The 25,285-nt window shown below is 40.4% G+C and overlaps 1 protein-coding gene across 1 annotated transcript in view; it reads right to left on the bottom strand.

The window, feature by feature from the left end:
* Nucleotides 1-25,285, bottom strand: part of MYO3B (myosin IIIB) — a 460,143-nt gene that overhangs the window by 191,697 nt on the left and 243,161 nt on the right. The window contains 5 exon segments of the mRNA XM_055121066.1: nucleotides 12,273-12,478; nucleotides 15,093-15,170; nucleotides 17,793-17,830; nucleotides 17,924-17,927; nucleotides 20,927-21,006. Of these exon segments, the coding sequence (XP_054977041.1) occupies nucleotides 12,273-12,478; nucleotides 15,093-15,170; nucleotides 17,793-17,830; nucleotides 17,924-17,927; nucleotides 20,927-21,006 (406 nt within the window).

Raw genomic sequence — 25,285 nt, 5'->3', positions numbered from 1 at the left:
AATACGCAAAAGTCCATGGCTTTCCTATATACAAACAATGAGGCAGAGGAAAGGGACACGAAAAAAGCAATCCCATTCACAATCGTGCCCCAGAAAATCAAGTACCTCGGAATCAGCTTAACCAAGGATGTAAAAGACCTCTACAAAGAAAACTATAAAACGCTACTCCATGAAATAAAAGAAGACATGAGAAAATGGAAACATATACCTTGCTCATGGATAGGGAGAATCAATATTGTCAAAATGACAATACTCCCCAAAGCATTATACAGATTCAACGCGATCCCTATAAGTAAACCCATGCCATTCTTCAAAGAAATGGATCAAGCAATCCTAAAATTCATATGGAACAAAAAACGCCCACGGATAGCTAAAACAATTCTTGGGAAAAAGATGATGGGAGGCATCACCCTCCCCAACCTCAAACTCTACTACAAAGCAGTAACAATTAAAACAGCATGGTACTGGAACAAAGGCAGAGCCGTAGACCAATGGAACAGGGTGGAATATCCCTACACACAACCCCAAATGTATGATCATCTAATCTTTGATAAGGGATCAAGAGATGTGAAGTGGAACAAGGAAAGTCTCTTCAACAAATGGTGCTGGAACAACTGGACAACTACATGCAAAAAAATGGGCTTAGACCTTGACCTGACACCATGCACAAAAGTCAGATCAAAATGGATTAAAGACCTCAACATTCGACCACAAACCATAAGGTACATTGAAGACAAGGTCGGCAAAACCCTCCACGATATTGAAGATAAAGGTATCTTCAAAGGTGACACAGAACTAAGCAATCTAGTAAAAACAGAGATCAACAAATAGGACTACATTAAACTAAAAAGCTTCTGCACTGCAAAAGATACAGTGACCAGAATCCAAAGACTATCCACAGAATGCGAAAGGATATTTACACAATACCCATCAGATAAGGGGTTGATATCAATGGTATATAAAGCATTGGTTGAACTCTACAAGAAGAAAACATCCAACCCCATCAAAAAATGGGGCAAAGAAATGAACAGAAACTTTACCAAGGAAGAAATACGAATGGCCAAAAGGCACATGAAAAAGTGCTCTACATCACTAATCATCAGAGAGATGCAGATCAAAACAACCACGAGATACCACCTCACACCACAGAGACTAGCACACATCCAAAAGAACAAAAGCAACCGCTGTTGGAGAGGATGTGGGGAGAAAGGGACCCTTCTACACTGCTGGTGGGAATGCCGACTGGTTCAGCCCTTCTGGAAAACAATATGGACGACTCTCAAAAAATTAGAGGTTGAGCTCCCATTTGACCCAGCAATACCACTGCTGGGAATATATCCCAGAGAGGCAAAAAAGTATAATCGAAACAACATCTGCACATGTATGTTCATCGCAGCACTATTTACAATAGCCAGAATCTGGAAAAAACCCGAATGCCCTAGAACGGATGACTGGCTGAGGAAACTTTGGTACATCTATACAATGGAATACTATGCAGCTGTCAGAAAAAAGGAGGTCACGAATTTTGTATTTAAGTGGATGGGCATGAAAAGTTTCATGCTGAGTGAAATGAGTCAGAAAGAGAGAGACAGACATAGAAAGATTGCACTCATCTAGGGTATATAGAATAACAGAGTGGGAGACTAACACCCAAGAATTGTAGAAATAAGTACTAGGAGGTTGACTCCATGGCTTGGAGGCTGGCCTCACATTCTGGGGAAAGGGCAACTCAGAGAAGGGATCACCAACTACATTGTAGTCGAAGGCCATATGGGGGAAGGGAGTTGCGGGCTGAATGAGGGCTAGAGACTGAGCACAGTGGCCACTCAACACCTTTATTGCAAACCACAACAGCTAATTAGAGAGAGAGAACAGAAGGGAATGCCCTGCCACAGTGGCAGGGTGGGGTGGGGGGAGATGGGATCGGGGAGGGTGGGAGGGATGCCGGGTTTACTGGTGGTGGAGAATGGGCACTGGTGAAGGGATGGGTTCCCGAACTTTGTATGAGGGAAGCATAAGCACAAAAGTGTATAAATCTGTAAATGTGCCCTCAGGGTGATTCACGAATTAAAAATAAATTAATTAATTAAAAAAAAAGATGAGATGCACTGCATATTGTATTTTTAGAGTTTTCTTTTTATTACTTCATTCATATTGGGGGACACCTAGTGGTCGGGGCCATATCTGGTGGTTCTGTGGGCACCATGAGTAGTTCTGGGATTCAAATAATTTTCGTGACCAAAGATCCATTCTTTAACCTCTGTACTATCTCTTTACCTTGCTATTCATTTCTATTTATACTAGGTCAAGCCATCAAAGGACAACTTTAACCTCCAAGAATAACTAGGTAAAGATGGAAAATGGAACACATATACTTACTTTGTGCTCCCTCATCAAGCCCAAATGATAAGAAAAAATACATATTTTTAAGGTACAAAGTCATCTGAGCTTTTTCTATGTCCCAGTAATTCCACTTCTTGGCATCTACCCTAAAAGCCTAAAACACTAGTTCAAAAAGAATATTTGCACTCCTTCACTGTTTATGTAGTAGCACTGTAGCACTGTCGTCCCATCAATTTGCTTGAGTGGCACCAGTAACGTGTCCATTGTGAGACTTGTTACTGTTTTTGGCATATCTAATATGCCATGGGTAGCTTGCCGGGCTCTGCCGTGCGGGCGGGATACTCTCGGTAGTTTGCTGGGTTCTCTGAGAGGGACGAAGGAATCAAACCTGGGTTGGCCATGTGCAAGGCAAACGCCCTACCTGCTGTGCTATTGCTCCAGTCCATTTATGTACTATTTACAATAACCAAAATCTGGAAATAGCCCTAGTGCCCAAAACAAGATGAATAAATAAAGAAGTAGTGGTATATATGCACAACAAAATACTCTGCAGCTATACGAAAAAGTGAAATCATGCAGTTTGCTCCTATGTGGATAGACTTAGAGGCATCATGCTGATTGAAGTCTGTCAGAGACAGGTAGAGAATGATCTCTCATATTTAGGATTAAAGAAGAAAATACTGTGAGGGAATCACAAACTGCCAATGCAATAGACCCTGAGAGTTTGCCTACAGAACTGAGTTTACTGAAGTGGAGAGACCTAGAAATAGTGATGGAGGCTACGCTGCCACTCTAGTGGAATGCTGCATGCCTTGAAACTCCATTAATGCTATTGTAAATCACGGAGAAAGAGGAGGAGGAGGCGGAGAAGGAGGTGGAGGAGGAGGAGGAGGAGGACGAGGACGAGGAAGTAATCTGATGTGACACTGGAATCTTTCAGAAACCCACTATGATTCTGATAGCTTGATTCAAGCGCCCCCTCAATCAAGCTCATAGCTTGATTCAATCACTCTGCTTAAACAACAAACCCAAACCAATTCTGTTTAAGCTTAATTCTAGGAAACTGTTACAGTAGTCATTGCAAAATTACTATTGTTATTGCCAACAAAAATTTTAATTTTTTCTTTGAAAATTATAAATGAAAGAATAACATTCTTTGAGGATAGTGTTACTGGACACTATCAGGGCTGGGCTTGACCTTTCTGCCTAGTTACACAGAAAGGTCATGGATACCTGTGCTTTTAGCCTGTCCATCTTTTCCTTCCTTCCTTTTACTGAGCTTCTCTGCTATAAGTTGGGATGACCCCTACCCTGACAATTGCCTCCAGACTTATCCAATTATTCCTGAGCACAGTTACTAGGCACAAGGGCTGATGACCCAGGCTGGGACCATCTGGGTGGAACTCTAAGGAACTGTCTTGTTTCTGCAGAAGCTGCCATGGAACAATTTTGTCTGTGAGGGAAAATTGCTGGTTGAGAAGAAACTCGAAAGTGGGAAAATCAATACGAATTAAACTAAGATTGCTGATGTACTCGATCCAGACATATTTCTAAATGTCTCAATTCTTTTTTTGGTGACGGGGTTAGAGGGAGGGGCAAGGGACAGTTGATGGGCCCACACCCAAATCTTCAGCGCTTACTACTGGCTTTGCATTCAGAGATCACGACTGGCAGTACCTGGCTGACTATATGTGGTGCCTGGTATTGAAATGGAGTCAACAGAGTGCAAGGCAAACACCTTATTCACTGTGCTATCTCTCCTGTCCCTGAATGCCCGAATTATATAAGCCAACATCTCATGTTCTTTTAACTTCTGCTTCAACTCTTTTCTTAGTCCCTTGCTATAGGAAGTGCTCTGACTAATTCACTAAGCAGATATTTTACAGGATATTACCTTAGGTATATTCTGAGCTGTGTTATAAATTCTAAGAGATTTTTTTTTCCTGGATAGTGAGCCGAGAGTGAGGAGATTGAAAGGCAGATAAGACACAGAGAGCTAAGAATCTTTCTTGTCCTACTAAGCTGGTATCTGTATTGGGTTCCTAGAAAAATCAAAATGCAGACAAGTATATTTAAATGTCACCATTCTGATGCATTAAATTCTAACAATAGCATTTTCAAGCAGGGTTCAAAGTTTTTTATCAACCTATTTACCATTTCTGACATTTCTTCATAAAGAACTATTTATGATTTACCTGAATTTTACTGCGTTAACAATCTAAATTCTACTTTGCAACACAAATTAGACCTAATTGGAACAAGGCCAGTTCATTTAAACCTAAATGCACTTCAAAAGAACAAGAACAGAATTAGTTCACAGAAAAAGTGATAAAGAGGGGCTGGAGTGATGGTACAGCAGGTAGGGCATTTGCCTTGCGTGTGGCCAACTCGAGTTTGATTCCCAGCAGCCCATGTGGTCCCCAGAGCACTGTTAGGAGTAACTTCTGAGTGCAAAGCCAGGAGTAATCTCTGCGTATCACCAAGTGTGACCAAAAATCCAAGAAAAAAAAACAAAACTAAAATCTAAGTGATAAAGAAGTTATGGTGAGAAGAAGAAAATGAGTTCCATTCAATTAAATGCATATTTGTTAAACACCGAATTTGAGTCAGGTGTTGAGCTGGATGTAGAGTATGATGTTGGTGGAAAATTAGCCACAACCTCACAGACAATAAATGGCCAGGTAAGAAGAGATAGGCATACAGTTTTCACTACAGTGTGCAGAGTGCCATCAGTTAAGCTAACCAGAGTTTGGGCACTTCAAAGAGGATATCACAGATAAGATAATGATTGTGGAGCTAGAGAGATAGTGCAGTGGGGTGGGTGCTTTCCTTGCATATAATCTCTGACACCACACATGGTCTCCGACCCCCTCTAGGAATGATCCCTGAGCACAGAACCAGGAGCAAACTCTGAACACCACAGAGTGTGGCCAAACAATTATTTTATCCCACTTTCTAGAGACTGTCACTTAATTTAATTGGAAAAGAAAACTTCACACTATGCACTCTTGGCCAATTGAGGGATAAAAATTTATGAGCACCACCTACCTACACTCGCTCTGTAACTGTGTACTGATTCTAACTCCTTGCTAGCCCTTGGACCTTGCCAGCAGCCACCTGGACTGACTCTCTGATAAAAAGTGTGCTCTGACCCTGAGAAGTGTAAGAAATCATTTTCTCCCTATTTGATCATATGTCTGTAACCATATCTTGTGCCCCTCCAATATTGGCAATGCTTTGTATAAATACAAATTGCAATTAATCTAGCAGGCTATAATTGATGCTCTGCTTACTGTACACTGGAATGTAGTTTTAGATTTTAAATATAATCACAGTATTGAGTTTGGGTCAAGGGGTCAGGGACCTGGCCTGCTGTGCACTGTAGAGGGAGGATGACTAAAACTGCTTGTCCCCCTCTCCTATCGGGCTTCAGTGACTCTCACTGGATGCAACACATTGACAAAAGACAATGACTATTTAAAGGCTCTGAGGAGTAGTACCATACCAGATTGGAGGAGATATAATGCAGGAGCCAACGAATGTTGACTCACAAAAACATAAACACAAAAGGTTTAATTTGTGACAATAGCTTAGTAAAACCTTAGACAAGGACTTAATGTCCCTATGGTGAGATACAACTATTTTCAAGAATTTTGTTCTATGGAAATAAGTTTATGATGATTTCATTAGCCATGTAATGGTAACAAGCAATGTAAATTTAATTATTGTGGGCCTGGACTGGGGGCAGGCTTGAGGGGTGGTTGGGCAAATAGAGTCAGTGGTGGAGGGAAGGTGACCGTGGTGGTGGTATTGATGTTGCAATACTGAATGCCTATAACAAATCATCATGGACAGCTTTGTGAATCACAGTGTTTAAGTATAGTGGGAAAACATTTAAAAAACTAAAAATAAAAGTCTTGAGGAAGGAGGAGGGGTCAGTCAGCAGACAGAAGACTTGGAGAAAGGAACTTAGGCAACAAAGCATGAGCAAAGGCATCAACGCATGGAACTACATTGGGTATTTACAGAGCTCCAGATTGTTCAGTTTTTGTTGAAGTGTGAGCCAAGAAGAGGGCAGACAAGAGAGAAAATACTGGAAAGATGGGATGTGCTGGATCAAAGAGACCATGTATAAGGCAGCAGAGCCAAAGCTCCCCCAGTAGCTCTCTGGATTTCAATAAAGGATTTTAGCCAAGGAAGCAACATGCTTAGGAATTTTAGGAAATTTTATTCCGGTGACTTGGAGAACATAATAGGCAGGGAGTTTGTTTAGGAAGCTATGTCAAGAGGATGGACAAAGAAGTTTTAGAAGACTTAGAATAGATATGGGTCAAAGAACTGAGAATTCAGAAATAAATCCTGACCTACTGATAGTGTGGAAGGTCACACCTGTGCATGTGTGAGTGGAAATGGGGAGGCGTTGCAGGGGGCGGGGAGCTTCCCCAGGAATGCTGAGGGACCACTAGGAAGGACCACTAGGAAGGAACTGCTTGGGAAGATCAACTAGTTTTTGTTTTTAGAAACCCAACTTTTTAACCAGGTGCCAACAATTCAATTGGGGAAAAGTACTGTTTGAAAACAAATTTTTGTGCAGGAAATCAGGTACCTAGCTAGCTATCTCATCTATACACAAAAATTAACTCAAAATAACCCACAGTTTGAACAGAAGGAACTGAAACTACAAAACTCTTAAAAGAGAACAGGAATAAACCTCCAGAACCTTGGATTAAGCTATCACTTCTTAGATATGATGCCAAATGCACAAGCAATAAAAGAAAAAGCGATAAAATGAACATGAAAAGTTCAAAATTTTGAGTTTTAAAGAACAAGAAACTGTAAAGAGGTCTGGAGAATTAGTATCAGAGTTAAAGCACTTGTTTTGCATATGGCTATCCCCAGTTTGCTCCCTAGCACCACTTAGGTCCCCTAAGCATTGCCAGGTACCCTCAATCTCCGGGGTGGCCTAGGGAACCCTGGCACCACAGGGTCCAAACAGTACTGAGTTCTGAGTCTCTGATTCTTTGGATCCTTCCATGGAATCATCATCCCAGCTGGCTGAGAATCATAGGCCTCACTACTTGAAAGACAAGTCCCAACAACAACCACAAAAAAAAAAAAGGAAGGAAGGAAGGAAGGAAGGAAGGAAGGAAGGAAGGAAGGAAGGAAGGAAGGAAGGAAGGAAGGAAGGAAGGAAGGAAAAGAAATAGAGATGACAATCCACTAAATGGGAGGAAATATTTGCAAATCACACATCAGATAAACAGCTAATATCTAAAACCTATAGAAAACCAATACTCAAACATAGGATTTGAATAAATATTTTTCTAAGGAGGTATAACAAATGACCAACAGCATGAGGAAAGATGCTCAGGTTAACATAGTGGTGATGTTTGCCCGGCCTTGTGACTATACTAAAAAGCACTGAGCTGTATTTTAAAAGAATGGTTTTACCATATGTGGATCATATCTCAGTTCATTTGTGACTCTTTTTATTATTAAGAAGACTGGGAAGAAAGGCTAGAGATTACTGAAGCCTTGGGAGAAAAGATGAGAGATTTCCAAGAGAACCTGCTAACGGAGAAACAGAGACTGGCAGCAGAGACTGGAGGGAGTGAAAAGTCAGAGATGTCTCCTGGGTTTGCAGAGGAGAAGAAAAAGAATAGGAGGAAAGGAGATATGATGTGAAGAAATGGACATTTCTGATGCAAGGGAAGAAAGGGGAAAGTTCCATTTCATTCATTAGACTTTGATTTAACAACTGGTATGAATTAGGTCCTGGGAAGTACAGCTCTCCCTGCTGGCAGAGCATTCAGCAGAGATGAGCCTCCCTGGAAGACTTGAGGTGAAGTTAAAAGCCATTACACAACTCTTGAAATGCCTCTATATTCCTAAGTTTTTGTCATGCAAATAGAAGATCCTTTATAGTAATGTTTAGTAACTATACTAAACTATATTATATTTAAACTATACTAAACGTTAATACTAAATAAAGTATGTATAGTAACTTGCCAAACACAGTCTAGAACTCAGATTTCCTTTCTAAATTGCTCCGTTTACTATGACTGTTAAATAAAATGTTGGACCCTAAACTGAATATCCTGTCTTTGAGACATTTGCAAGGACACATCAATAATGTATGTTGTCCCAAAATATTTGCCCCCGTGGGGTCTTCCTGGACCTGTTGCATAGCCCACTGACCACATGGGAGAGGACCCTTTGTGGACATAATCGAGAATGCTCAACAGAGTGCCCAGTGGGAATTTGCAGCCCCCTTCCCAGCAATGCCAGGTGGCTTCTTTTGTATTTAAATGAGAACAAATAAATACTTCCAACACACCTGGACTCAGGGGTGTAGAGTTAGGTGCAACCCTCTCCTGGAAGGTTTCATGAATGGAAGCTTCTGCTGGATCATTTTTCCAGAAACCTCAAGGATGACAGAGGCAAGGGAACATTTTAAGTTTGGCCATGTCAACAGATTCAAGTGACTGAAGCTGCTTAGGAAGTTTTTTCCTCATGTTAAAAACACCAATGTAATACCAGGACATGGCAAGTCCTGGCCACCAGGAAATACAAAAAAGGTGAAGAGAAGCATTAAACAAGGCTTTATCTTTTATTTACCTCCACTAGATAACCTTTGAATGGCTCTTGACTTAGCCTTTGTTTTGTCTGCATATTTCCTGCTAAGAGTTTACAAAACAGCCCTCCTGGACAGGAAGAGGCAAATCTATTTGTTGAATAACATCAAGGGGGAAACTGCTAACTCATCCATTTTGTTGTTAAGTTGTTCAAAAGGATCAAAATACCAATTAACTGGCTGCCTCAGAAATCTTTGATACTACCCTCAGATTTACTGACATTTTGAAACTCTTGTTCATACTTGCCTAATGGCTTTCCTATTATGAACAAAGAGGCATCTCTGTTTAGCATTTGACCTGTTGTCTGAATATTTTTATATTTCAACACATTTCCTGTACTCCAGTGATTTGAATACTTGACTAGTCACATTCATGTGCTAAAATAATTTTTTTTGTCTTGTTCCACCTCCAAATTTAAGATAGAAATGTCTGTAATATTCTTTTTTAAAAGCTCTCCTTCCTCCCTCCTTCCAACCCTCCCTCCCTCCCTCCCTTCCTCTCTCCCTCCCTCCCTTCCTCTCTGCCTCCCTCCCTCCCTCCCTCCCTCCCTCCCTCCCTCCCTCCCTCCCTTCCTTCCTTCCTTTCTTCCTTCCTTCCTTCCTTCCTTCCTTCCTTCCTTCCTTCCTTCCTTCCTTCCTTCCTTCCTTCCTTCCATCTCCTCCTTCCTTTCTCCCTCCCTCTCTTCTTTCTTTCTCCCTTTCTTGACTTCAAAAGCTTTTGTTGCAAAGAACTTGATGTCTTGCTGCTTCTCTGTGGAAATGATTGGCATTTAGAAAACTGAATGAAGCTACAATATAAGAATCCATTCCTCCAAAGAAAAATTTGAAGAAATAACCTCAGAAGTAAAACAGATTAGGAAAGTGGCTGCTGGGGCTTTTATAATGAATTTTAATATTATTGTTTTTTAATATTGAATTAAAAAATTCCTATCATCAGAGAGCAGCACTTCTCGAAAGTGGTTGTTTGTTATTGCTATTCCTTTATTTTCACAGAAAGTTTTGTACAGATTCTACCTGTAATTTTAGGCTAATATAAGGCCTGCTGTTGGCAGCTGTGTAAAAAGATGTCATGTTTCAGTCTTAGCTAAAGGTTTTGAAGTTTAGGAGGCAATACAGCATCGAACTCCAGTGAACATTATTTGAACGTAGTGGCCGGAGGAAATTAAAAGTGCAGGGACTGAAACTCACAGCCTGGGCTTGATTTTGGCTCCTGTTTGCTAGCATGGGAACTTGGGAAGGTTATTTAATTTCTGTGCCTTAATTTGTCTTCTTAAAATAGGAATAATAACAGAGTTCAACTAAAAGCTTGTATTCCAAACCAAATAAGAACACATATCTAGGGGTTGGAGCGATAGTACAGCAGGTAGGGCATTTGCCTTGAATGAGGGCAACCAAGGTTCGATTCCCAGCATCAAATATGGTCCCCCTCGAACACCACCAGGAGTAATTCCTGAGTGCAAAGCTAGGAGTAACCCCTGTGTATCACCGGTTGTGACCCAAAAAGAAAAAAAATTACACATTTAGGACATATTAGGAGTTTTGTGTTAGCTACCATTTTATCACGCCAGACCCTAGGCAAGGAGACCCCACCTTGGTGCACTGAAATTTTACAGAATCTTGACCCACTTTTGAAAGGATGCTTTTATTATACTGATTAACATTAGAAGCTTCTGAAATCTCAGGACATGTTACATAAAAATACCAGTGGAGATTTAAATTTTTGTTTGGGAGAGACACTCAGTGGTGCTCAAGGTTTATTCCTGGCCCTGAGCTTAGGGATTACTCCTAACAGTGCTCAGGAGACCAAAGGCCTAGGGATAGAGCAAAAACCAGCTACTCACAAGGCAAGTGCCTTAATCTCTCTATTATCTCTCCAGTCCCAGAGATTTAAAAAATACATATAGCCCACATCCCAAAAAACAAAAGCAACCGGTGTTGGCGTGGATGTGGGGAGAAAGGGACTCTCCTTCCCTGCTGGTGGGAATGCCGACTGGTTCAGCCCTTTTGGAAAACAATATGGAAGATTCTCAAAAAGTTAGAAATTGAGCTCCCATTTGACCCAGCAATACCACTCTTGGGAATATATCCCGGAGAGGCAAAAAGGTATAGTAGAGATGACATCTGCATTTCCATGTTCATTGCCGCTCTGTTTACAATAGAGTAAACAATAGCCACAATATGGAAAAAACCAGAGTGCCCGAAAACAGATGATTGGCTAAAGAAACTCTGGTATATTTACACAATGGAATACTATGTAGCTGTCAGAAAACATGAAGTCATGAAATTTGCATATAAGTGGATCAACATGGAAAGTATCATGCTGAGTGAAATGAGTCAGAAAGAAAGAGACAGACATAGAAAGATCGCACTCATATGTGGAATATAAAGTAGCTGAGAGGTACAAGCTTACAATGTTGCGATTCCTGGCAGACACTTCTCTGGACTTAGTTACTAAAATACTAAAATACAGAAATCCAAAACTATGCTGCTGCTAGTGTGGCCTCCTGACCTCATATCTCTTCATTCTCAGCAATGGAAAACAAATTACCAAATGCTTTCTTTTCAGCAGATCGACTTTTGGGGGGAGAAACTCCAAATCAATAATAGTGATTTTTTTTGTTTAAATATTGAATGTAATCAAAGTAAAGTGAAAGTAAAGTGAAATTTACCAGTTACACATGCAGGGTGGGTGGCTGGGGAGGTGGGGGGAGGGGGGAGGTATATTGTGATTCTTGGTGGTGGAATATGTGCACTGGTGAAGGGATGGGTGTTTGAGCATTGTATAACTGAGACTTTAACCTGAAAGGTTTGTAACTTTCCACATGGTGAATCAATAAAAGAATTAAAATAAATAAATAAATAAAAATAAAAAAATTAAAAATACATATATATTGGAACCTCCTCAGTGATGGCTGGTGGCCCTGGGGAACAGTTCCAGATAGCACATTGCAGCGATGTGGGGCTGTTTGGCCCCAGAGTACTGACAGGGGGTGTGGGGAATTGGAGCTGGGGTATGTAGAGCCAGGATTTAGGATTCATTTACAAGGCATGTATTCTACCCCTTTGAGCTATCTTCCCAGTTCTAGATTTTACTATTTCAAATGTGACTAGGGGAGAGTTTAATCTCTCTTCCATATCACCACAATTTGACTGTTGCCCAATAAAAATACACTTACACAAGTCAATGGTGGCTGGTAAGTAGTAAATCACGTTTGGAGGAGCAATTCTCAAGAGATGGGGATGGCCTCAGAATGGCTATATAGAATACAGTGTATTTTCCAAGATGCCTTCTGACCTTTTCACAAACTCTTCGAAGAGGATGCGATGGGAATAGCCCTGCTGGCGGATGCTGACTGTCTCCAGGATCCCTGTGGAGCGGAGCTGGGCTAGCACTCTCTCCCGGGAGAACTTCAGGGCCTCTCGATCATCATTGGGTTTGATGCAGCGCACGAAGTGGGGCTGTCCCACCACCATTTTGGAGAGCAGGTCCATGAGCGAATACTACCATAGGGAAAGACACACACCAAATTCTCAGTGGGTAAGCATCACAGAACCCATCTTGTTTTCCACATACATACTTCTAGAACTGCTCGATCCCCCAGGACTTGGTTTGGCCTGTTCCTCACAGAAAAGAGTGATTTCTTTTATTGTGTGTTTAATGTTAATCCAGGAGTGAGTCAAAGATGAATGGGAGAGAACAATTCCCACCCTGCCAACATCGGGAGAGAGATATCCAAAGGCTGTTACATAGGCTACCGGAAACCAAGGTAGTTAAATTTCATTGCACCCAGCAGAAGTAGACCACCAGCAGCAAACACGGACACCAGAGTATACCCTTGCTCACTTGTCCCTCTACTGTTCCTCCTCCCCTATAAACCTCAATCCCCAGGCTGTTAATAAGTTCACCATGTTAGGTTGCTGGCACCTAAATAAACCCCCCCTTTTTTTCCTCATATCAATTTAAAATATGTTATTCCCCTTCCCTTGTTGCTGAGATTTCTGGGAGGGGACAAAGCACATGGTCTTGGTGACAGCACTGTGCTGGACATTAGACATTGTGTTGCAACTTCTGGGATCCAGTGGCAGTGATGCTGGCCTCACACCCAGAACTCGGATGGTTGTGCCAGGGGTTAAACTCACAGTTCACACTTGCAAAACAAGTGCTTTGTCCCTGATTTCTACCCTCAGCCCTCTATCCACTGTTGTTTATCAAGAACTGGCCTTCATTGAGCAAGTAGACTTTAGCCTTAGTAACAAAATGAAGGAAACATAACATAATGGAAGATAACAATGTAGGCTTACAGAGTGATTTGTTGGTCTATAGACAATGGGTGTATCTTTCAGTGTCTAAACAAAAAGCTAGCAATACACTATAATATAAGTGTAGAAGAGTGCTTGTAGCTGCTGTGGACTCAAAGCATTCCTTAGGAACCCAAGAATGACTCACAGGCAAGTGTCTGCCTCATAAACCTGAGGCTGCATGTCTTATCCCCAGCGGAGGCCAGATGTACTTAGCATTATCCTGGAACTCTGCTGTTGGGGACTCCTGAAGCCTCAGCAGAATAGTGCTGTCTGGCACACGATAGCTGGGGGTGGGCATGAACTCCACTGACAATCCAGGAAGATAGTACAGAGTTGCATGTGTGTGACCACAATTTTATCCCCTATACTCTATATGGTTCCCAAAGCACCTTCAGGAGTGATCCTTGAGTACAAGAGCCAGGAGTAGTCTTAAGCACAGTTGGGTGTGGCTTACAGAACCAAGAAAGAAAAGTCCAAACATGGGATGGCATGCAGAGGCATGATGGGGGCTCATTGTATTGCATATATATGAACTGAACTAAAATGTGTTTTATAGTTCATGATCTTAGCCCTGCTCTAGTCTTCTTCTGATGTTCAATTAGCTAGGTCAGACTTATTGGCCTTAAACCCTCTCGAACTTGCTAGTTCCCCATGTATCAGTGGCCCTAGCTGTCATGTGTTATGTTCCAGTGGTAGTTGTTTGATTTTTCTCTCCCTGTAACTCTTTTTTTATTTGACTCTTCTGCTTATTTCCTTGGCTTTCACCAACCTTCCAAACTAATTGTCTTTTATCCACCTGCAGAGCCTCTTCCTGTGGCAATCATATCTTATAGCTAGAACCTTCTGAGATCAGGCATTCTGTCTGGCCTATTAGCATTTTCACCATGAAGGTGCATGGACCTTAGCTTAATAGTAGCTAAGAGAATCTCTAAGGGATTTCTTAAAGATCTGAAATATCTAAGGGCTGGCACAATAGCACAGCGAGTAAGGCGTTTGCCTTGCACATGGCTGACCCGGGTTCGATTCCCAGCATCCCATATGATCCCCTGAGCATTGCCAGGGTGTAATTCCTGAGTGAGCCAGGAGTAACCCCTGTGCATCGCTGGGTGTGACCCAAAAAGCAAAAAATAAATAAATAAATCTGAAAGATTTCTAAGGTATTTCCAACTGTAAGGCTCTGTGTGTGTGCAATTTATCTTAAATTTACTTATAAAGATAAACTTTTACAAATGAATACAAAGTGCCTATGTGCCTTACCTTTCCTAAACTGAGCCCATCTAGAGACAATGTTTTCACTTAGTTAAATCATTTTATTACATAAAATATATAGAATTGGGGGAGCAAACGTGGTAAGTAATCAGACTCAGGCAAACGGTTCTTAAAAGGGGTCTATTCAATCTAAGAAAATAATGTTGAAATTAAGAGACTTTTCTCAGGATCTAAACATGATAAGCCTCCTCCTGGAATTTTGTGGATGATTTTACTTTTCCATAAACATGCTAGAAAAGTGGCAGATTCCAGAAGCTGTGAGGCCAAGAATCAGCTCATAGAATCAGCACACAAGGTCAGGGCTAGGTGCCCAATGGCAGAGACTATGGTGTGGAGGCTTGGGATTCATCTGATCTTTCTGAGTTCTGAGAATAAGATACTTCACGGTCAGTTATGTTCCAGTGGTAGTGCTTTGATTTTTCTTTCCCTGTAACTTATTTTTTTATTTGACTCTTGTGCTTGTTTCCCTGGCTTTCACCAATCTGAAGCTTTCATGAGATGAGTTGAGGTGTCCTTCCTGGGAGTGGGAATGAGGATTCCTTACCCGGAAGTAAGAAGCCATGGTCTGCCTCTTCATATTGGTGGTCTCTTCCGGGTGCCGGATCACCTCCAGTGTGTCCACCTGGCAGAGTGAAGTGGTTTGAGAATGAAAACATTTAAATTTTTGGTTCTTCCCAACATGGAAAGGCTGTTTCATAAAATATTTGAGGAACCTTGATGTTCGGGTCAAAAGAGTGTGTGCATAATGGGGAAAAGTTTGAAAGAAAACCAGATCTGCCCTATTCTACTCATTTGACAAAGGCAACAGTCTGGGAAGTAACTTCTGGCCTCACTCAGACCCCCTAGCAGCATAATGGCTGTACTTCTCCATGTTCTAATGAGATCCTGGGCAGTCTTTCAAGAAAGTCAACCAAACAAATCCTTTCCCACAAGGAAATGAGGCAAAGTCCATGAGCTGGATGATGAGAAAGATATGGACTTAACTGCAGAAAACCAGTGGTTTTCCTGCCATCAGAGTCCAAGACTGCCACACCCTCTGCCCTCCCAAAGGTCGTACATGCTCACTTAGTAGGCCAGAGCACAAGTTACACCTGCTTCCCATCTTCTGCCCCGACCACCGAAGCAAGGAATTTATGAATGAAATTAACTGTAGGAATCCAAAAATCACAGAAAGTGGCCTCAGGTCCCCTGACTATTGCTCAGCAAGCCCCACCCCAGAAAAAAGAAGCAAACCCTAGAAATTTAAAAATTAAAAGGGAATTTCAACAAAAGGACATACCACAAGTTGAATCTTTTGGCTCTTCAAATGAGAAGACCTCTGATGTACCAAGTCCTACTAAGAGCACCAGAGAACTTAATATACTTTAAAGAGTCAAAATCATAAGAGAGGAAAAGGTCCTAACCTAAGAGTGGTCTTTTCAAACTATCTTTGTTAGTAATAAGTACCCTCTACTTATTATTTTTTAAGTCTCCAAAACTCTATTATTATCAAGTAAAATTTTATTATCATCAATTAGGTGTATCATCAAAAATTTCTTGCTAAAGGTGTGTATTTCTCAAAACAAAACAAAACAAAACAACAGTAGCCTCAAAAGCAGAGGAGAAACACCGTCCTAGTTTCTGGGAGAATGAGTCCTCAAGTACTGAGAAAAACTGGCTCGCCCTCTCACTAGTTGTACGGACTTGGGCTTGCTATTTCACTTCTTAGACCCTCTCTGTTCCTCATTAGTAAAGCTGATTAGTATAAACCACTGCTCTGCACACATGCAAGAAGCAACAGAAGTTTCTGTGCATCATTACCTTGATTGATTAAATGTTGGGTCAGTAATCAATATTGAGAATGAACACAAAGCCAGAAGGCTACTACTGGTACCCATGAAATATTACAAGGAGGTGATTTTTATTTCCTTGCAAAGAAAAAAAAAACCCTTTCATTGAAATCAACATCAAAATGATCAGCAGAGAAGATATTTAGGATAAAACCACTGTCTGTTTAACTCAGCATACATACCAGTTCCCTCACATAACCATATAAGCCACTTGGAGCTAAGTAAGCCTATTCTCTGCCCACATGACAAATGTCCTGCCCAATTCCTTGTGAGAGATGCTAGTTAACCTTCAAAGTATTTGTGAGTAAGCTTTACAAATTGTGGTACAGATCCTAAGCCCACAGGAAATGAGCAAGCTTCTGTATACATATGGACACCACACACGGAGCTTCAGATGGTTATCCAGACATGAGTAATAAAACATCTATGGTTTCTGATGTGAACGCACCATACTAGACACAACACAGTACCTATATTATATCACTGAATCCTCAAAATGACCCTATGAGGTAAGTCCCATTATAGTTCTTATTCTATCAATAAATAAGGTAAGGTTCAAAGACTTTAGGTAAAATTCCTAGTCTTGCACCTATGAATTGGTCATATTGATATCTGAATTAATTTCTTTCTGATTCAAAAATTATATTTTTAAAACATCACATGAGTTGATGTGACATACAAAATCAGCTTGGAAGCATGTTACTCTTTTTTTTTCTTTTTGGGTCACACCCGGCAATGCACAGGGGTTACTTCTGGATCATGCACTCAGGAGTTACTCCTGGGGGTGCTTGGGGAACCACATGGGATGGTGGGAATGGAACCCGAGTCGTCTGCATGCAAGGCAAATGCCTTACCCGCTGTGCTATTGCTCCAGCCCTGAAAGCATGTTACTTTAAAACTACATGTCTGTCTTGTCTACTAAGTTCATTCTAGGATTAAAACTCAAAATAAATCTCTTATACCATCTAGGTTTCATGAAAAATGGAATTTCCCCTCTGGGAAATGCCCACTATTTGAATCCAGAAATCTGCAACATGCTTATATTTATCTTCTTGACAAGCCTATTTACCAAAAATTTCTACTGCTATCAAGTGATCCATCCATCTTGTAAGGAAAACAGTCTCTACAGCAGGACTTCTCTCTAAAGCTTCCTCAGCACTAACTGGGGAAGAGTTGACACAAAGATCTCTTAGCAGAACATGCTCAATGCCAGCTTCCTGTAAGGCTGCCACTCTTACTTTATCTCAGGTAAGACAGAGAAAAGGAGGCAGATTTCCCTAATGATTATTGTTACTCTTTATATTTTTGCAATATATCAGAAAGCCTTCCATTGACATCCTTTTATTTGGATGGGAATGACACTTCTGGCGATTCTTGGGGCTACTCCTAGCTCTTCTGAGCCAGGTAGTCACTACCTGCGGTGTTAGGGCTCAGTTTGGGGGACTATGCGGTGCTGGGGATGAATCTGGGCCTCCCGCATGCCAAGCATACACTCAGCCACTGGGCTAGCTCTGCAGCCTCTCGTTTCCTTTCTAAGTGAAAACACATTTCTAGTCCTTTGCCTCTTACCTACATACATATTTAATTTCATGAGGGCATGTGCTAGAGAACATATTTGTGACACAAGCCAGGTCTCAGTGAGAGCAGGCAGTACACAAAAGACACAACCCTGTGTTGGGTGTGGGAAGTGTAAGAATGAATGGGGTCTGGAATACACCAGTGGTCAAAACCTCAAACTGAGGAAAGGAGGGGAAAGTAGACTGACAGAAACAGAATCTTTCATCTTTCAGCATCACCATGATACTTTTTAATTTTTTTTCTACCCACATCCCCACCTCCAGTGATGCTAGAATTAGAAACCAGGGCCTCATACCTACAAGGCAAATGCTCTACCATTGAGCTACACCTCTTCCTGATCCTTTTAGTATCTGGTTGAAGCCTTAGCTCCAGAAATGCACAGCTGCTCCTCATTGTTGGAGGGCTCTATATTTGTAAATTTGCCAGCTTGCTAAAATTTATTTGTAACCCCTAAGTCAATTCTCAGAGTACTTTCCTCAGTCTTTCACAGATGTTCAGATTGGGGGACACTGAGTCACTGTATATGCAGAGGCTGAAAATGGAAGCCTGCCTTCTTGTTCTGCTTTCAGTCTATAAACCAGTGGATTTTTTTCAAGGTCTATTTAAATAGTATGCTTTCTTGCATTTTTTATGCTTTGGGATGATGACATCAGTGATAGAAATGGTCACCTAGACAGCGCTGATTTGCTAAGTGCAAGACGATTGTTATGTGCCCCTTTGAGAATATACATTTGTTAGATTAAGCTTTGTTCAGGCACAAATTGTACATGACACAAATGTTGCAGTTGAAATAGTGTTTTATATAAAGATGTATTCACATCATTATTTTTGAAGTATATACAGGGGTTGGGGCAACTTGATTCAATTCCTTCATCATGTGGCCCCCTGAGTATGACCAGGTGTAGGTCTGGAGGCCCCTGAGGCCACTGGCCCTAGAAGTCTCCAGCATAAATAGCCCCCCTTGGGTCCTCAAGTTTAAATATCCAATCTGGTTGGTTAAGGCTCACTGTATGTGGCTTCTGGACTTCCTGAACACCACATGGGCGCCCCTTAAATATCTATATATGACCAGGGACACAACTCAAAGGCTGTTAGAGCATATGCTCTGCACATACAGAGCCCCAACTTTGATCCCCAGAAGTACATGACCCCTGCCCCAAGCACTACAGGGAACACCTCTGGGGCCTGAGTAGTTGTTGAGCTGTCACCAGAAGTAACTCCCAAAGTGCTGCTGGGGAGCAAACCCCAACATAAAATACATTTTTAAAAAAGAATGATATTAGAAAAAACTTTAAATATGAGCAAATAAAACAAGGCTACATATTATTTGACAAAAATGTAGCAACCACATATGGTCCCTTGAGACTACTAGGAGTGACCACTGAACAGTTAGTAGTAGCCCCAGAGCATTGCTTTCTGTAGCTCAAAATCAAACAAACAAAAATAATATTCAATACAAACAAAGAGATAAGAAAATTTAGATGTAATATGTATTACTACTATATCACCCTCAAGGTTATTTTTTGTTGGGCTTAGCACATATAATGAAGCTTGAGCTTTTTGCTGAAGCAAGTAAAATATTTTTTAACTCTTCTAAAGTCCCCTTGAACAGACACATGTACCATTCATTTTTGAGAGGCAAAGCAATAGGAAACCTGGTCTTCTTTCCCTGCTGACTCCACTTGATCACTGTTACTCTTTCAGAGGTTGGTGATAAACTTAAGAAATAAATGCTTTTTTCAAAATGAACTTTATTTTCAAGTTTCATTTTTTTCTATACTTTAACAGGTCTCTTTGGGAATCAGTAAAGAGGTCCAGAATATATTATGGTGACAGGAGTATTTTGAGCTGAAGACAGTTATAAGAAGAATCAATAGTTATAAGAAGCTTTTTTTTTTTTCTCTGAACTTCCTATACCTGTCTAAAACCATAGGGTCTAAAAAGAGTACAACCATCCTAAGTTCCTTTCCTGGGTGTTTTGCTATCAAGTAAAATTATTTCCTGTCACCAAAGTCAGGAACTCAGCACTAGGATATGAAATTACCCAATTAGGCCTTGCCATAAGCTCTTGTTGCTCCATCTATCCTGAGAAGGGAGCATTTATTATTTATTTTTCCCAAAAGCCATTTGTTCTCCCCCAAATTCTCTCCTCCCTCATGACTTATTTTCCTATCAAGGTGCTATACAAAAAATTAGAGTGATTGTATAGCAGATAGGATACTTGCCTTGCATGCAACTGACCTGGGTTCAACCCCCAGCACCTACATAGTCCCCTAAGCCCTGCTAGGAGTGATCTCTGAGTGAAGGGCCAGGAATAAGGCCTTCCATGGTAAGCTCCTGATATATGTACATGATTAAAATCTGGTTTTTCCTTTGCCAATCTGCTGATTTCAGTTTAATTCAGAGATCCCTCATTGCTGAACTTAAAAAGGCAGAAGAACAACTTTTTTCAAGATATATATCCAAGACATGACATCTTCTAGCCTAGTTCTCCTTCTCAGAGAACCTGGCAAGCTACCGGAGAGTTTTCCTGCCTGCATGGGAGAGCCTGGCAAGCTCCCCATGCTGTATTCATATGCCAAATACAGTAACAATGACGGGTCTCATTCTCCTGACCCTGAAGGAGCCTCTCATGCGGCACCAGCACCGTTGGGAAGGACGAGTAGAGGCTGCTAAAATTTCAGGGCCAGGACTAATGGAGACATTACTGGGCCCACTCGAGCAAATCGAGAATTAATGGGATGATAGTGATAGTGATAGTGCACTATCACTATCATCCCATTAATCCTCGATTACACTACATATCACTATATATGTCCAAGAATCATTATATTTCAAATTTCCTAACCCCTAACTTCTTGAATTCTTTGCTCTCTTCTCCCAACTGCCCAGGTTGTAGCATGCTGCCCATCCCAAGATTATCCTCAGGACAGGATCTCCCATGATCCATACTTTGGACCTTGGCTCTTACCTTAGCTCTCCCTGCATTGAAGTGAGGAGGCAAAGATCTTGAGGCTACTGTTATCCTGGCTCTTGTCTGGGCCAAGTTTCCTAAGCAAAAAAGGCAAAAAAAGGCAAATTGAAAGAAAAGTCAAGAAGCTCATAAAGCTGGAGAGATAGTATAGAAGGTAAGACACTTAATCCTTGCGTGTGGCTGCTTTGGTTAACTTTGGTTGAGTCCTCACACCACATAGCCTTAATTGGGTCCCTGTGCTGTTCAGGGTCACTTCCAACTACAGACCTGAATGGCTCCTGAGCTTCACAGGGTGTGGCCCTCTCACTCCTCCCACTTGAGAAAACAAAGCAAAACAAAACGAGGATCCTGAGCAATCTTTTCCTTTGTTTCTGTGAGTTTTGGAATTTTTTTTTCAAGTGATTTGCTCAGAATTTAGAATTTTTGAAAATTTTAAAAGCTTCTCTCATAAATTTTGTAAATTATAATAGTTCATGAATTATACACAGTTTACAGTATAAATCAAAAATATATTCATTGTTTAAGAAAAATAAAACAAGAATGTCTCTATAGGCCAGTAAGTTAGTTCAAAAGGCTGGAGCACTTGCTTTGCACACAAGAGCCCAAGGTTCAATCCCAGACACCACAGTAGGCAACCCCAGAGCACTGAGAGGGGAAGGCCCCCAGCACCCTTGGATATAGCTTTCCCCTATTCCCAAGACAAAAACAAAAAAAAAAGCCTTGCTTAGTGAAAAAAAACTAGGAAGAGAAGAAATTATCAAAATATAAATAGGTCGCATTTGAAAGACTCAAACATTTTCAGTGAAAAATTGAAAATCTTTTATCCAAAATCAGAAACAAGGCAAGGGGTTTATTTTTACATTTTCTGCATATTACTGGAAATACTAGTTAAAGCAATTAGACAAGAAGTAACTTTTTTAAAAGGCACCTTAATGGAAGGCAAAGAAATAAAAATATCTTTTATAAGTGATATGACCTTGCATGTAGAAAGTTTTAAATATTACTTACACACACATACACACACAAAACTACAAAAGCAACTCTAATTCTGAAAATTTGTGGAATATAATCAACATGGAAAAGTCAGTTACAGGGTCCAGAGAGATAGTACAGCAGGTTGCTTTGCACGCAGATGACCTAGGTTTGATCCCCAGAATCCCTAAACACTGCCAAGATTAAGTGCAAAGCTGGTTATAACCTTTGAGCATCACCTGCTGTAACCCCCAAACCAAAACCAAAACCAAGCAAAAAGTCAGTTGCATTTCAACAAGACAACAATGAAAATCCAAGAAGAAAGTTACTAAAACAATTCTATTTAAAGTGATACCAAAACTAATAGAATACTTAAAAATAAAATTAACAAAAGAGACAAAAACCCTCATATATAAACACTATAAAATATTTCTGAAAGAAGTTAAAGAAGGTATGAACAAATAAATGGAAAATTCGTTATTGGAGAAAGGAAAAGGATCACTTCTTCCATCAGTTCATCTTGGGCTTGTTGGCTAAGGCACTGAAAAACAGACTGATGGAAGGCAGATAAGGAAGAAAAAACAAGAGCAATGTATTAATTTTTGCAGTTTACATAGACATAGTAATAGTATACAGTGACCAGTAACCAAAAAGGGGTGGTTACAACTTGGGCTTATTGTTCATCTTCACCAAAAAAAAAAAAGAAAAGAAAAAGTGACAAGTCAAATAAAATAAACTTGAAGTTTTTAGTCTTAGTATATTGTGGGATAGTAAAGAAATGAGGACTCCTTTAAAGGAAGGTAAGGGCTATTTAGTAAAGTTTATTTTATACATTCCTCTGGTGATATCTCTGGGCTGATAAAAGTCTGGAGTTGTCTCTGGCAATTCTTTCTGGTCAAGACGGGAAGAGATAGATGCTTTTACAACCTTATATCCTAATTTTAGGCAATTAGGGGCAGAATCAGACATCTAATATCGGTTCTTCTCAACTACTTTCAACTCGAAATATTTTTATGACAAAATATAGTATTTAGGAATGGCATATTTTGTTTTCCTGATTGTGCTAATGGATTAGGAGATATAATATTGTTAAAATATTCACATTATCTAGAGATCTACAAATACAATGCAATCCCCCTCAAAATCCTGAAAGTCGTTTAGAAATACAACGACAACAAAGTATCAAAATAATTTAGAAAAGAAAGAATAAAGGTAAAAGTTTCAGGTGTTCCAATATCAAAATAAATCTACAGTAATCAAAACAGCATATTGGCATAAAGACAAACATAGGTAAACTCCTAGGAGAACCCCCTGTGCACCACTGGGTATGGACTAACACACCCATCTTCACCCTACACACACACACACACACACACACACACACACACACACACACACACACACACACATCCCTCAAAGAAATAAAAAAAATGAAACTTTACATTAAAAAGAATTAAACCAAATAGAGAGCTCAAAAATAAATCCAGGGGCTGGAGAGATTGCACAGCGGGTAGGGTGTTTGTCTTGCACGAGGCCGACCTGGGTTCGGTTCCCAGCATCTCATATAGTCCCCTGAGCACCGTCAGGAGTAATTCCTGAGTGCATGAGCCAGGAGTAAACCCTGTGCATGCCGGGTGTGACCCCAAAAGCAAAATAATAATAATAATAATAATAATAATAATAATAATAATAATAATAATAAATACCCTCTGGTCAAATGATCTTTGACAAAGTTGTCAAGACTATCTCCAATAGTGGAAGTAGTTTCTTCAATAACTTCTCTGGGAAAATTGAACATTGTAAAAAAAATTAAAATGGATCCCTATGGCATGTACAAAAATAAGACTTAAAACTACAACACTGGGGGGCTAGATAGATACTACAGTGAACTATCACCAGCTCATACCAGCTAGGATCATCATTACAAACAACAAAAACAGAAACTAACAAGTGATAGTGAGTATGTGGAGAAACTGGAGTTCTTCTACACTGTGGGTAGGTGTGTAAAATAGTGCAGCCACTATAGAAAATAGTATAGTGGTTCTACAAAAATTAAAAATCAAACCAATATGTGACCCACAATCCTGCCTGCGGATATTCAAGCAAAAGACTTGAAAACAGAACCTCAAAATGATATTTGCACTGTCAGTTCACTACACCCGTATCCACAATAGATAAGAGGTGGAACAAATTTGGGGTTTTCGTTCTGTAGTTTAGGAGGGGTCCCCAGTGCTTGGGGATTATTCCTGACTCTCTGCTCAGGAGTGATCCTTGGCTATACTTGGGAGACCTTATGTAGTGCCAGAGTCTAACTAGGGTCAGTGGGATGTAAGACATTCATCTTAACCCCTGTACTATCTCTTTGGCTTCTGCCCCCACCATGGGGTCACACTCAGCTGTTTCTTCGGGGCTTTTCTTGCTTGGTACCTGGTATGCAAGGGTGACTCCTAGCCAGGCTGGAGGATTCTACACTATTGAGAATCAAACTTGCGAATCCCACATGCCAAGCACATGCTCCATCCTACTGAGCTAAATAGCTCCAACCTAAATATTTGGCAAAGGAAAACAAAAAATTTAACATATACTCAAAAATGGGATATTTTTCCACCATAAGAAAGAAGAAAATAGTGATCTTTGTTACATAGATGAACCTTGAGAACTTCATGCTAAATGAAATAAGCCAGTCACAGAAGGAAGAACATGTCATCAGTGAGAGGTCAATGAAATAGTCAAATGTGTTAAAGCAGAGAATATTGCTGGCCAATTGCTGGAGAAAGACAGAAAAATGGGGAGAACCTGGATATAGAACTTTAGTCATACAAGATGAAAAATGTCATGTCTTTTTCAATATTAATGTGTATATGTATATACGTGGCTATAATATATATCTTCGTATGACATATATAAACAATACTGTACTACAACTAAAACTTTGTGGGTTTCTTGTTATCCACTCTTAACAATTAAAGAAAAAAATAAATCTAATTAGGTTTCAATTAGGTTCAATAATTCTAACAATTCCAATTAGTCAATGAAAGAGATGAATATAAAGGGGAAGAGCTGGGAATTTTCTGGAAGTCGTTGTAAGCAGGGATAAAGAATTCATTTGCAGTTTGTGTTCACTAGTGAGATCCCTGATTGCTCTCAATGATCCAAAAGATGTAGAGAGTTGGCAAGCACCCAATTAATGGAGACAGATGAGTCTAAGTATTTGCCAGGTCTATGACCTTGCAAAGTATTACTTTAGAGCATCCGTTTTTCTTGTCTATTACATGAGGATGAAACTTAGCCAAAGGTCAATCTTAAACAAGGACAACTGTCCTTGCCCTAAAGCCTCACGAAAAGGACAATTTGTCTTCATTTTACCCTTTTCCCCAAAGCCTA

The sequence above is a fragment of the Sorex araneus genome, chromosome X, assembly GCF_027595985.1.
Source record: "Sorex araneus isolate mSorAra2 chromosome X, mSorAra2.pri, whole genome shotgun sequence".
Classification (NCBI taxonomy): Eukaryota; Metazoa; Chordata; class Mammalia; order Eulipotyphla; family Soricidae; genus Sorex; species Sorex araneus.
This window is presented reverse-complemented; position numbering and strand designations above follow the sequence as displayed.